The sequence below is a fragment of the Jaculus jaculus genome, chromosome 8 (assembly GCF_020740685.1).
Source record: "Jaculus jaculus isolate mJacJac1 chromosome 8, mJacJac1.mat.Y.cur, whole genome shotgun sequence".
Lineage (NCBI taxonomy): Eukaryota > Metazoa > Chordata > Mammalia > Rodentia > Dipodidae > Jaculus > Jaculus jaculus.
The window spans coordinates 64095291-64109205 of record NC_059109.1 but is presented as its reverse complement, the minus strand read 5'-3'; the positions used below and the strand labels follow the sequence as shown (position 1 = coordinate 64109205).

The following is a 13915-nucleotide window of genomic DNA, read 5'->3' as shown; positions in this document are numbered from 1 at the left end:
CCTGTGTCTTTTTAAAAAAAATTTATTCATTTATTTATTTGAGAGTGACTGACAGAGAGAGAAGGAGTGCTATAGGAGAGAGAATGGGCACGCTAAGGCCTCCAGCCACTATAAAGGAACTCCAAATGTGTGCGCCCCCTTGTGCATCTGGCTAACGTGGGTCCTGGGGAATCAAGCCTCAAACTGGGGTCCTTAGGCTTCACAGGCAAGCACTTAACCGCTAAGCCATCTCTGTAGCCACGCCTATGTCTTTTGGATGGTGCATTGATGCCATTGATAATAAGAGTTATTATTGAAAGGTATGCATTTGTTCTTGCCATTCTTCTTATTTTGTAGTGTTTCCTGTGTTCCTTTTACTTGTTTGTTTTAAATGTTATTTGAGTGTTATTTTTTTTTTGAGTGTTACTTTTTTCTATTTCCTCCTATGTGTGTTTTGCTTTCTGTTTTCTGTTAACAGTTCCTTCAAGTATTTTCTGTAGAGCTGGTTTAGTCTATGTCATAAATTACTATAGCCTGTTTTTGTTGGTGGAATGTCCTTGTTTCTCCATCAATTTGGATAGATAACTTTGCAGGATAAAGAAATCTTGGTTGACAGTTGTTATCTTTCAGAACTTGAAATATATCATTCCAAGCCCTCCTGGCTTTTGAAGTTTGTGTTGAGTAGTCTGTAGTTATTCTGATGGGTTTCCCTTCGTAGGTGACTTGCTTTTTCTCTCTAACTGCTTTCAATATGTTTTCTTTAGTTTATGGGTTTAGTAATTTAATTATAGCATGGCAAGGAGAGGTTCTTTCCAGGTTTTATGTTTGTGTTCTAAAAGCTTCTTGTATCTGCATTGGCATTTCTTTCCCAGTTTGGGTAAATTTTTCTTCTATGATTTTGTTGAAAACACATAATAAGCCTCTGAATTTAAATTCTTCTCCTTCTGTTATACCCTGAATTCTTTTTTTTTTAAATATTTTTTTTGTTCACTTTTTATTTATTTATTTGAGAGCGACAGACACAGAGAGAAAGACAGATAGAGGGAGAGAGAGAGAATGGGCGCGCCAGGGCTTCCAGCCACTGCAAACGAACTCCAGACACGTGCGCCCCCTTGTGCATCTGGCTAACGTGGGACCTGGGGAACCGAGCCTCGAACCGAGGTCCATAGGCTTCACAGGCGAGCGCTTAACTGCTAAGCCATCTCTCCAGCCCTACCCTGAATTCTTATGTTTGATCTTTTAATAGTGTCCTGGATATCTTGAAATTCCCATTCATACCTTGCTATTAGCTTGTCTTTCTCTTTGGTAGACTGTATTAGATCTGCCACTTGGTTGTCTAGTTTAGATATTCTGTTCTGTCCTTCATCCATGCTACTGGTTCAACTTTTCATTTGAAATCTTTGTCAGGCATTTCATCTAAAACCATCTCATTGGTGATCATTTCTGATGAGTTTATAGTTTTTGGTGGGACTGTATTGCCTTAATTCTTTGAGTTTCTTGTATTGTAGTGACTTTTGTATCCTGAGTTGATTTGATGCTTGGGTTTTCTACTCATCTGCAGTGTTTCCAGACGTGGCAGTCTACCTCTATATACCCTCTGGATATGATTTCAAGGTGCCATGTGTAGCTCTTGTTCCTCAATCAAGCCACAGAAATAATCTTAGATGTTGAATTTGCTTTCTAAGCAAGTATTCTAGTGGACTGGGTGGAATAATTTACTGGCAAATTCTAAACTTCAACCAAGTAACATACACAATTAATAAAAAGCAGCACAAAGTATGCAATACTGGGGATTAAAGCAGATAGTTGTATAAAGGCATAATCCCTAAGGGTGTGTGTTGTTCTACACCCTTAACCTTGTCAGTTAGGAGATAAAGATTTTTGTTCTGAATTGGGTTCCAGGACAACCTGGATCTGGATCATACACTGCTTGCAATAATGACAGAAGATATATACAAAGGCCCTGTATATATATGACAGCAATAAAGGCAACAATATTCAACCCCCAAATATAGGTGATTTGAAAATGGTAAAGCCAACCAAGAATATATACCCCATAACCTGTCCTGACAATGAAAGAGATTAGCTCTTGCAGTGCAGGTCTTTGTACTTGTGGGGTTTTATTGTTATTGGTTTGTTTTTTTTTTTTTTTTTTTTTTTTTTGGTCAGTCAGCCTCATTACCTTTTGGGGTGGCTTCCAATGTCACCAATGCTGCCTGTCCGCCAGGATCCCTCAGTGTTGTGCTGTGCAGCTGTACCTCTGATCTGCTCTGCAGGCTGTGATGCCACTAGGGGCAGAATGCTGGAGGTTCGCAGTTGTGATGGTGGGGGATGGGAGAGTTCAGACTTCTGGAGTTGCTCAGACTTTCAGTAGTTCCTTATTGATCTCAGCTGTCTTTCCTTCAGATTTCTTAACTTTGCAAGAAGGCTGATGAGGTTGAAAATTCTCTTGCTTGGTCTCTGCTGCTGCCACCGCTGCCTGGTGTGCCTGGCCAGGTGGCGTGCCTTGTGAGTGTGGTGCGCGGATCACCGGCTGGGAGCGTCTCAGTGGGACTCTAGCCCTTTTCCTCCTTTCTGGTGGATCTTGGACTCTCCTGCTTCAAATGCTGTGTCTAAGAATAACCTATACTCCTTCACTTTTCAGTTGAACAGAGTATTTTGCTGGGGTTTTGCTTAAATCCCTCCCTAGGCTTGTTTGGAGGGTCTCCTATGCCACCATCTCACCTGGAAGTCCCCCATTTGTTCTTTTTTTCTTTGAGGGTCTCACTCTAGCCCAGGCTGACCTGGAATTCACTATGTAATCTCAGGGTGGCCTCACACTCATGGTGATCCACCTACCTCTGCCTCCCAAGTGCTGGGATTAAAGGCGTGCACCACCATGCCCGGCCCCCATTTGTTCTTTGATATCATTTAACTCCAGTGTTTCTCTACTTATTTTTGTATTTGAATGACCTGTGTATTGGGGTGAATGAGGTGTTGAAATCATCTACTGTAATTGTGCTAATGTTAGCGTGTGTCTTCATGTTATTTGTTTTATGAAGTTAGGTACTACTGTGCTTGATGCATATGTATGTAGAAGTGTAATGTCCTCTTGGTGGATTGTTCCCTTAACCAGCATGAAGTAACCTTCTTTATCTCTTCTGACTAGTTTTGTTTCAGGTATATTTTGCTAACTATCCGAATAGTCACATCTGTCTTTTTTCCTGGTTATGTTTGCTTAAAATACCTTTTGCCACTCTTCTATCTTAAAAGAGTTTTTTGTCTTTGACAATGAGATGAGTTTCTTTCGGACAATAAAAAGGATGGATCCTGTTTTCTAATCCCATCTGCTGATCTTTTGATTAGGAAGTTTATACTCTTATTGTTCTGAAGTAATATTGAAGAATATGTATTAAGTCCTGTTATGTTAATGATTTTGTGATGTTTCTGTGTTTTCTTAGTCATTATTTGCTTACTAACTGCCCTAGATTTTTTTTTTTTCCTGTAGCCCCTTGGATATGTCTTATCCTTTTCTTTATTCTGAAGTATTCCTTTTATTATCCTCTGTAGAGCTGGTTTGGTGTTCATAAATTCCTTTAGCCTAGTTTTGTTATAGAAATTTTTTTATTCTCCTTCTATTTGCTAGGTATAGTAGTTTGAGTTGATAGCTATGGTCTTTGAAGCTTTAGACTTTACATTGAAAAGTCAGCTGTTGATTTGATGGGCCTGACTTTATGTGTGATTCAGTCCTTCTCTCTTGTGGCTTCCAGTCTACTTTCTTTGTTCTATGTGTTTGGCGTTTTGACTGTAATGTGACATCAGGAGCTTCTTTTTTGGTTCAGTCTTCTTGGTGATCTGCATGCCTCTTGTACCTGGATTGCATCTCTTTCCATAGATTTGGGAAATATTCCTATATAATTTTATTGAAAAACTATTTTCTGGGCCTTTGGTATGGAGATTTTCTTCCTTCTTCTATGCCCATCAATCATAATTTGGTCTTTTCATGGTGTCCCAAAGAACTCGCAAGTGCTAGTCATCTTTTATGTCTTTTTAAATTGATCATTGACTCTGACTGGCCAATCCAGTTTATCTACCTTTTATTCAAACCCCAATACTCTGGCCTCCACATGATCTATTTAATTGGTGAGGCTTTGCATTGAGTTTTTTCTTTCATTCTTTCTTTTTGCATTGAGGTTTTTTAAATTGAAATTTTATTTCCAGCAACATTGCAGTTTGGTTGTATTCAGTATTTCTATCTCTTTACTGAATTCTATTTTATGGCCCTGGATTGACTTCCCCATTTCATTAATTTGTCTGTATTTTCTTGAAGTTCTTTCAGGCTATTATTCACATCCTTTTAAAAATTCATTTAAGAATTATTTTTATACTCTTTGAATTTTTTAATAATTTATTTGTGTACATTTATTTGGTTCTTTAAGTATATTTATAATCATTCTTTTGAAATCTTTGGTATTTTGTCTAAGTTACTTTTATTAGTCATTACTATAGGATGAGTAATTTTTGGAGGAGACCTGTTGTCTTGCCTTTTTGTGATATTTGTACTTTTTTTTATTACTACTTATACTTCTGGAGTTAGCTGCTGGTTAAATCTTGCTGACACACACTGTTGGGTGAATGTTTGGCTCAGTGGTGTTCCCTTGTCTTAAATGTCTTTGGCTTGCCTTGGTGCTGCTTGAAGTTCAGTTGTAGAGGCACTTATTTTTCTTATTTATATATGAGATAGTTGAAGTGATCCTGCCTAAGTGGGGGTAGGGGGTGCATGGCTATTATTCTCAGGCCAGGTAATGTGTAGTGAGTTGGGAAGGTTGGCAAAGATAGGAGTCACATATTTTCTAAGTTCAGGAGCTGGGGTCTACAGTGTGTGTGTGTGTGTGTGCATGTCCATCCTAGGAATAGGAATCACGTAACCTCTGACTTCATGAGTCTGAATGGCATGTCAGGGGGATAACCTGGAGATGTGGGCATGGGATCAGATGTCCCCTGCACACATGTGTGGAGTGTTAATAGCATGACAATAGGAATCCAGGGGGATGTGCATGAAGTTGGATGGTCCCTGAGCATAAGGGAAAATGTTTGAGCTATGTGGTGGTGGGGACGTGAGATCATGTGGCCCCTGCACTCACATGTGGAGTATATGTGGTATGACCAGCAGTAACTCTAATTTCCTTCCCCTTGTCCTTCCTTCTTCAGTGCTCACCTTTAAGCTCTATCAGCGGGCAAAGCATGTTTACAGTGAGGCTGCACGTGTGTACCAATTTAAGAAGATATGTGAAGAAGTACCTGACAACATGGTCCAGCTGCTGGGAGACCTCATGAATCAGAGCCATACTAGCTGCCGGGACCTGTATGAGTGCAGCTGCCCGGAGCTGGACCAGCTGGTGGACATCTGCCGGTGAGGCTGAGAGAGCAGCATGACAGGGCCAAAGAGTGCCACCCGGGAATGTTTTTAAAGGAATGACAAAAGCCAACATTCTCACAGTATATGTGAATCCTTCTTTCTTTCCTATGGTGTAGGGCTGACCTTGCTCCATCCTCCATAGCTATAGGATAAAAAGGTTTGAGACTTTATGGGTCTCTCAGTTTGTATCAGTTTGGGATCAATTCTTTAGAACATTGTCAAAGACCTTTTCCATCTTTGTATTATCAGCCCTCTCAGGAAGCAAGATATTTTTCAGACCTGAACCCTATTATTAGTTTCTTGTAATACATTTTTATTGATTTTTTTTAGTTATCATATAAAATTTATGTATGAATCATCCTAAATACATTTTGTTTTAGTTGGCTCTCATCCCCTTCTCCATCTCATAATTACTTCATTGCTGCTATCCTAAAAATCCCTGCTAGACAAGTTCTGTTGAGGGAGATAATCAAAAGAAGGCCTCAAGCTTGAGAGTAACATAAAGGAAATGGCTGAAGGAATCACTCAGAAAGCCACATCCCTGCCTTCCACATTTAGTTTATGCAATTTGGTGAAATAAAGACTGAAGCCAACACAGTTTATAAAGAGTTGGTCGAGACCAAGTGTCAATTGAGAAACTCACAAAAGCTGAGAACAACTTTCTCTCGTGTAAGTGTGAAAAAATGGAGATAAGAAAGCAGCCCCCTTTCCCACGAGGTGTCTTACTGACCTTGGAGAACTGAAAGGAAGTTGGGGAGCTCTTAAATGGCTAGATGTCATTTCACTGTGAGAAGATGATATAGTGCTGTAGGCAATTAGTAATGAAAATGCAATTAACCACTTGGCACCTGTGGCTTGCCACACTCATGCCACACACCCAGCCTGTAAAGTTTAAATCAAGGAGCTGCAGCAGATCACAAAAGATATGTGGGACCCAACTTGTGAGGCCTGAGTATAGCTTGCTGAGATTTGTTCTGAGGATGTCACCTTCAGAGTTTGTTTCAGTAGAAGTTCTTCTTTTAAAGACTTCCAGGGCCCAGTAAGTACATAGGACAACTACTATCCAGTTGTGAACATCAGAGGAAATGGGATGATTTATGCAGAAATGTGGAAAAAGTGTCATTGCCTGGAAGTGTATGTAATGGTTTGAATTGTACCTGAAAAGTCATGGAGGAACTTTTGCCAGTCTCCTTAAATTCTCTAATATACTTTGTTCTCCTTGAATAATCATCCAGCATTTGCTTACATTTCTGTGGTGAAAGAGATGAATGATAATTAAAAATAATTTGAATGATAGTGATAAATTCTGTGGACAGAAACTGGAAGGGATAATGACTGTCAGTGCCAACTGGGTATCTTTTTTTATCATTTTTGAAAGTGACAGAGAGAGAATGAGCACATCAGGGCCTCCAGGCACTGCAAATGAACTCCAAACGAGTGTGCCCCCTTGTGCATCTGGCTAACGTGGCTCCTGGGGAATTGAGCTTCAAACCAGAGTCCTTAGACTTCACAGGCAAGCGCTTAGCCATTAAACCATCTCTCCAGCCCCTGGGTATCTTTTATATGGAGTGGTTGAAGAAGGTCTCTCCTAGAAAGTGATATTTGAACAGAGAAGGAGCAAGAACAGAATGTGACTATGTCCAGAGGTGGCATGTTGATGTCCCATGTGAGACACAATGGGAAGACCAACATTCTGAAGAGCAGTTAAAGGAGAGAATGTCAGGTGGTGGAGTAAGTGATCATGGGAAGCTGTACTACGTGGGCCCGGTGCACCATGGGAATAACCCTGGCCTTGAGAAAGAAACCAAAGCATAATAACTGCTAAGTGATTTTAATGCCTGATATTCCTTGAAGGAAGGTTCTAAATGGTTTCTGTGTTAAAAAAAGAAGAAAGTCAAGATAACATCTTGGCTTATTTACTTATTTATTTATTTATTAAGGAGAGAGGAGAGAGAAAGAAAGGGAGAGGGAGAGGGAAAGACAAGAGAGAGAGAAAGAACCAGAAAATGGGTGTGCCAGGGCCTCTAGCCACTGCAAACAAACTCCAGATGCATTAGTCACCTTGTACATCTGGCTTTCATGGGTACTAGGTAATTGAACCTGAGTTGTTAGGCTTTACAGGCAAGCACCTTAACCACTAAGCCATCTCTCCATTCCACCTTTTGGCTTTTGACCTGAGAAAAGTCTCTCTTTTTTCTGAAAGTCATATTTTTGGCAATGATTTTTCAATTTTGTGTCAGAATTATCTGATAGTACCATTGGTTTTAGAGCAGGAAGGAGGAGAAAATGGATAGATCTGGGAAGGCATTAGGAGGGGAAGTGATTTGTATAGGTTTCCACAAAGCTGGCAAGAGAGCCTCATTTTCAATTCAGGGTTTTGCCACCCATGGCACTCTCCCCGTGAATCATCCTGAGGTGATTACACTCAGCCCTGAGTCACCTTTATACCTATCTTCTCTCTTAGCTTTGGTGCCTTTTTAGTGAGAAGTCTTGGTTTCCAGAATTTGAACTCAGAGCAAAGCTGGGCTGAGTAGGGAGGCCACACTCAGTAGGAAGAGATGGGGCTGGCATAGAGGAAGGTCAAGGCTAGTTCTACTATTCATTTTGAATGTTGTGATTCTGGATAGACACTCTGCCACATGATTTCCAGTGTCCTTCTCTGTAACAATCCTCTATAAATCTACAGTTTTAAAGATGTAGGCACTGCAGGATGGGTCCATAGATAAAGCACTTGCTGCACAAGCGTGAGTATCTAAGTTTGAATTCACAGAATCCACGTGATGTTGGATGCTGTAGTTGAGCATCTGTAATCCCAGTATGCAGTGTTGGTGAGAGGGGAGGTAGACAGACAGAGATAGGAAAATCAACTGCAAGCTTGTGGGCCAACTAGCCTGGCAAATGCAGCAGAGAATTGGGAGAGATTCTGCCACAAAACATAGTGGAAGATAAGGACTAATGCCTGAGGTTACCCTCTGACCTCTACATGTGTGCTGTAGCATGTGTATGCTGGCCTCACACACAGTCTTGTAAAATATTTTGCAGCTAGTTCTTAAATGAGTTTGGAAGTGTTTCTTTTATTTATTTTTTTTATTTGTTTTGGAAAACACATTGTCAGTTAAATATTTTTTTCTTTTTGGTTTTTCAAGATAGGGTGTCAATCTAGCCCAGGTTGACCTGGAATTCGCTATGTAGTCTCAGGGTGGCCTCAAACTCATGTTGATCCTCCTACCTCTGCCTCCCTAGTGCTGGGATTGAAGATGTGGGCCATCACTCCCTGCTTAAAATGTTCTTGACTATATCCTGTATCTGTTGCATTTTTTTTCCTGAAAAAATTTAGTGTGTCCAGATTAACGTTGTTTGGTTTGAAAAGCCAGTTGGTAACTATCAAAAAGGGTTTCCTTCTCTCTCTCTCTCTCTCTCTCTTTTGCCTTTTCTTTTTGAGGTAGGGTTTCCCTGTATAGTCCAGGTTGTCCTCTAACTCATGATCTTGCTACCTCAGCTTCCTGGGTGCTAAGAATGTATAGTCATGTGCAACCGTGTCTTCTCTCAGAATGAATTTCTGCTCATCCCTTTACCAGAGTGTATGTATTTCCCGTAGTGAAAAAGATCGACTGTCAAAGTGAAAATGAAGAGTCTCTGGTCTTGAGGCGTTGCTGTTATGTGAATAGCAAGTAATATCCCACAAACATTCTGGTTTGCTGGTAACACTGAAAGGTTCTCCATGGACGAGCATACTCAAGCTGGAAGGTGTGAGGAGAGTAGGGGAACAGTTATTGACACCATCCTTCCTAAAACCAACACGTACTCTACAAAGGGATACTTTTGTACCAGGAAAAACTGGCCTAAGCTCCACTTTCTAATGCTGTGAATGAAGCTTTGTTTTATGTGGACGTTTGGTAACTAATAAGGCAAGGAGGTGTTCTGAAGGCTGAAAAAAATAGTGAGAACAAGATGAAAAATGGCTAAGCACAAGGAAAACACATGGCAGAATAGCAGCAGGGGGGAAAGGTGGCACAATAGCAGCAAGGAGTAAACTCGAGTAAGGTTCTAAAGCTCAAAGGAGCTGTTGCTCCTTCTCAAGCTCTGTGGTCACTGCAGGGTGGCAGAGGGCATGCTGGGAAAAGCCCTGGCATGCCTGGTATGGGCCACTGTGGTATAGTATCAACATTGTTTGAGAACCACACCACTTCCATATTTCCCTGCCACTGTGAAAAATGGTTATATCCAGACTGGTCATCCTGAGTAGGTTAATTATCTTTGGAGACAAGATGAGGGAAGAGAGCCACTGAAATGGGCTCAGAGCACTGCCAATGGAAATCTTTGGATCACCTTCCTTGGTCCCAAACTTAGAATTTATTTGCATGAAAAGATAAGTAGCTGAGTAAGTGAATGAGACTTGAATACCTGGAATACCCTAGATCCTACACACAGATAAAGGTCTTAGCATGAGCTGAGGTAGACCACATCTCCAAGGCAACTCTAGGTAATCAACCAATAGAATACTTTTTAGAACAGCATCATGACCCATGTGGAGAGAAGGGAGAAAAAGGAATAGAGTTCACCAGTGCTTGTTGTTTGTTTTTTTTTTTCTTTTCTCTTCAAGAGAAAAATAACTTTAGAATCCAAAGAAAGGACCACAAGGCTGGCTGGGTATGGGAGCTTTGCAGGCTGAGGCATGAGGATTGCTGTAAGTTTCAGACAGCCTTGGGCTACAGAATGACACTCTACTTAAAAAAAAAGAACCAATAAACAAACTAACAAAAGAACCAAAAGGAAAAAGGAAACTACACTTATGTAGTTATGCTCTGTATTTTTTTAATTAAAATACTGTTACAACTTTAATTATTTGTGATGAAGTAATGAAGAATATGATATTTGCCAAATTGAACAAAATGTGTGTGTTTTTTTCCAAAAAGAGAGGATAAATTTTAAAGTAGGATTTCCCGAGGAACACAGAACAATTTTGAAACCAAGTCAATTACATGTGAGACAGCTTATTTGTTATCGGTCATTTGACTTCACTTAAGAAAAAAAGTAATTAATGCCTTTCATTTCTGTCTTGACACTTGTTGAAATCAGAGAAGATTCATGGCTGTCTTATTGCTTTTATTGCCCAAGCTATTCAGGAAGATGAGTGAGAAGTTTCATTGGACCCAGAATGGGTGCAAGTCACTCTGTTGTGTCTTCTTCCCAAGTCTCCTCCAGTATCCACTGCCAGGCTCCTCCGCCTTCTGTGGCGTCCTCCCACTTGGGTGGAATGGGGAAGAACAAAGCTGTGTGCACTTTCACTGACCCTGCCAAGAGTGAGGGAGAGCCCCTTTTCTCCTCTAGGAGGCACCTCTCCTTGTGTACTATCTTCCCCTTACTGCTATAAGGTATATGCCATGTGCTTAAACCAAAGCAACTGCTATCTGAAAACTGCTAGTGGCTTACATTTCTAAAACACATCTGTAAGCACATTTTCTCATTCTTTCTTTCTTGAACAGTGAGGGCTTTGGTTTCTTGAATGTAAAACAATCTGAAGATTTCTGTAGTATGATTATAAAAAACAATCATAGAAACAATGCTGTAAAGCTTCTTTTCTTGATGGTTTCTAAAAAACAAAATGTAGGAGACTTTCCATATGAAGACCATTGCTTATATATATATGATATCTCTCTTCAAGTGTAATAGTCCAGAAGCCATTTATTAAAAGCTTCCACACACATGGAATTATGGTGGTCTTGAGCTATAGAGCTGGATATGGTGTGACCGTAAATTAAAGTTCCCATAAGTAATTAATATCCATTTGCATAAAATATAAACCTTCACTTATTTTGGAATGAATGAAATTGAGTTGAAATGCAAGGCATAGTTCCTCATTTTCTAGTTCTTTCAAGTTTGTAGCAGTGTTTCCTGCCCACTCTACCCACTGCCCTGTGCCTTATAACTCAGTAAAAGCTTTACAGCCAATTCAACTCATTTAAAAGTAGGAAAATTTATACAGCCTATACTGAGTCACTGGATTATATTATAATTGTATGAGTATACTTTTAGTGATAAGAGGATCACAGTGAACATTCTTTTTTAAAATATTTTATTTATTTATTTATTTGAGGGGGGGACAGATAGAGCAAGAATGGGTGCATCAGGACCTTGGGCCACTGCAAATGATCTCCAGACTCATGCGCCACCTTGTGCATCTGGCTTACATGGGTCCTGGGGAACTGAAGCTGGGTCATTAGGCTTCACAGGCAAGCGCCTTAACCGCTGAGCCATCTCTCCAGCCCCCACAGTGAACATTCTTTATAGTCGTATCCCTTGCTGGTTCTAGATTTTGTTTTGTAAATCATACTTTGTAAGGCAGAGGCAGCTTTTGTTGCTTTGAGAAGCCTTGCATCATTCACTATCCAGTCAGCACCATCATCCAAATGGTATTTGTATTTTAGAGTTGTTTCTTGAAATTCTGTGTTGTCTAGACAGAAAACTTTGAACATCTATACTATGTATTTTGATCATATTCATTCCCCACTATACTCCACTTCCCATTCCTGCTAAACTCCTTCTTCTCAACTACTCCGCCCAACACACTTTCATGCCTTTTGTGTATATGTGAACCATTGGGTTTATTTAGATTGCTTATATGAGCATGTTTGGGGGTTATTTACTGGAGTGTGGGTAACTTAACACCAAAATCCATGACTACCTGTTCACCATCAACATTAACTACCAATGATTTCTAAGGAAAGGGTGGAGCCCCATGAGCTCCTCCACCATCCACCATGGAATGTGTATGGGCCCAATCTTGCACGTGTTATGCAAGTAACTATAACTGCTGTGAGCTCATGATCCTGAGGTCCAGGGAATATTATGAAACGGGATTGAAAGCATGTATGAGCCAGAGAATGGGTTGGAGTTTTGTGAAATGCTGCCTTCTGGATAGGGCATGCCATTGTAATCATGAACCACAGGAGATAGATTTTTTATGTTTTGCTATTCTCCCAGGGGTACAGAGACTTCAAATATGAAAAGTTTACTAAACATACTTGGCCCACATACATCTCTTTCTTGATTTTAAAGCTTTATTAACCATGTGTATGTGTGTGTACGTGTGCACACATGGGCAGGCTACTGACATAACTGCTGTGGCCATTTCTGGTTTCTGATCACAAGTGCTATTGACCTTGGAGTAGGAGGCCATACATTGTAGCACTTGTTCTTTACTTGGGAATTCTGAGCTTGTGATTTTGGACTGTGGAGCTGATGCAGACTAGCCCCTTGTGTTCTGCAGCAGGCAGAGTGGTGGTAGTGTATGGACAGCCAGAAACAAATGTGTGCAAGAAAACTTCTAGCTCCTGCTCTCTGTAAACTGGCAGAAGTCTAGGAAAAATAGACCCCTGGCTCTCACAATTCCTACAGTTTTGAAACAACCACTATCTCTCTTCTTTTCCTTCCTCCTTTCCTTCTTATAGGCTTTTTGAGTCAGGATCTCACTATTTTCTTTGTAGCTTATGAACTCAGAATAATTGTACAATCCTATAATTGGGCTCAGTTCCACTACTGGCCTGTAACCTGCCCTTTGAGAGTCATGAGTTGATTAGTAAACTTTCATGGTTTATAAACATGTTTTTCTTCCTAAAATGTCTATTTTCACCTGATAAAAAACACATTTTAATGAATGAAACACATAATGAAATCACTTGAGAAAATCATTGAGGGGGAAGATGAATTACTGATGTTCAGTAATTCTGTTGATATATTTCAAGAAGTAAAATAGCTAACATAGATGGAAAAATGGACAAAGTTGTAATTCTTCTTATTAATATTATTATTTTGCCATAAGGTCTCACTCTAGCTCAGGCTGACCTGGAATTTACTATATAGTCTTTAAACTAACAGAATCCTCTTACCTCTGCCTCCCCAGTGCTGGGATTAAAGGCCTGTGCTACTATGCCTGGTTTATCATTTTTTTTTAATATTTAATTTACTTAAGAGAGAGAGAGAGAGAGAGAGAGAGAGAGAGAAAGGGAGAGGCATATATATATATATATATAAAGAGAATGGGTGCAGAAGGGCCTCCAGCCACTATAAACAAATTTGACACATGCTCCACTTTGTGTATCTGGCTTATGAGGGTATCAAACCTGCGTCCTTAGGCTTCACAAGCCAGCACCTTAACTACTAAGCCATCTCTCCAACCCTATAAATTAATTATTATGGACTTATTCTAACTTGGCGTCAGTTTTAGTAGGAAGAACTGATTGGAGGTATGGTAACTTTTATTGTCAGAATAAATTGCATCTTTTAAAGATAAGTGGGGGCTGGAAAGATGGCTTAGTAGTTAAGGCACTTACTTGCCTGCAAAGCCAAATGACCCAGGTTTGATTGCCCAGAACCCATATAAGCCAGATGCACAAGGTGGTGCATGCATCTGGAGTTTGTTTGCAGCAGCCAAAGGCCTAGTGTGCCCATTCTCTATCTGTAACCACCCCCCCCCGAAAAATAAATAAAAATAAAATAAAGATAAGTAGACCTTACATTCTGGATCCAATCTGAGTT

General features: G+C 40.1%; 1 protein-coding gene across 4 annotated transcripts in view; it reads left to right on the top strand.

The window, feature by feature from the left end:
* The window catches only part of Galk2 (galactokinase 2), a 201806-nt gene that overhangs the window by 186379 nt on the left and 1512 nt on the right, over positions 1-13915 (top strand). For all 4 annotated transcript variants that reach the window (XM_004669731.2, XM_045156144.1, XM_045156145.1 and 1 more), the window contains one exon: positions 5170-5371. In XM_004669731.2, the coding sequence (XP_004669788.2) occupies positions 5170-5371 (202 nt within the window). The remainder of the gene's footprint in view (positions 1-5169; positions 5372-13915) is intronic.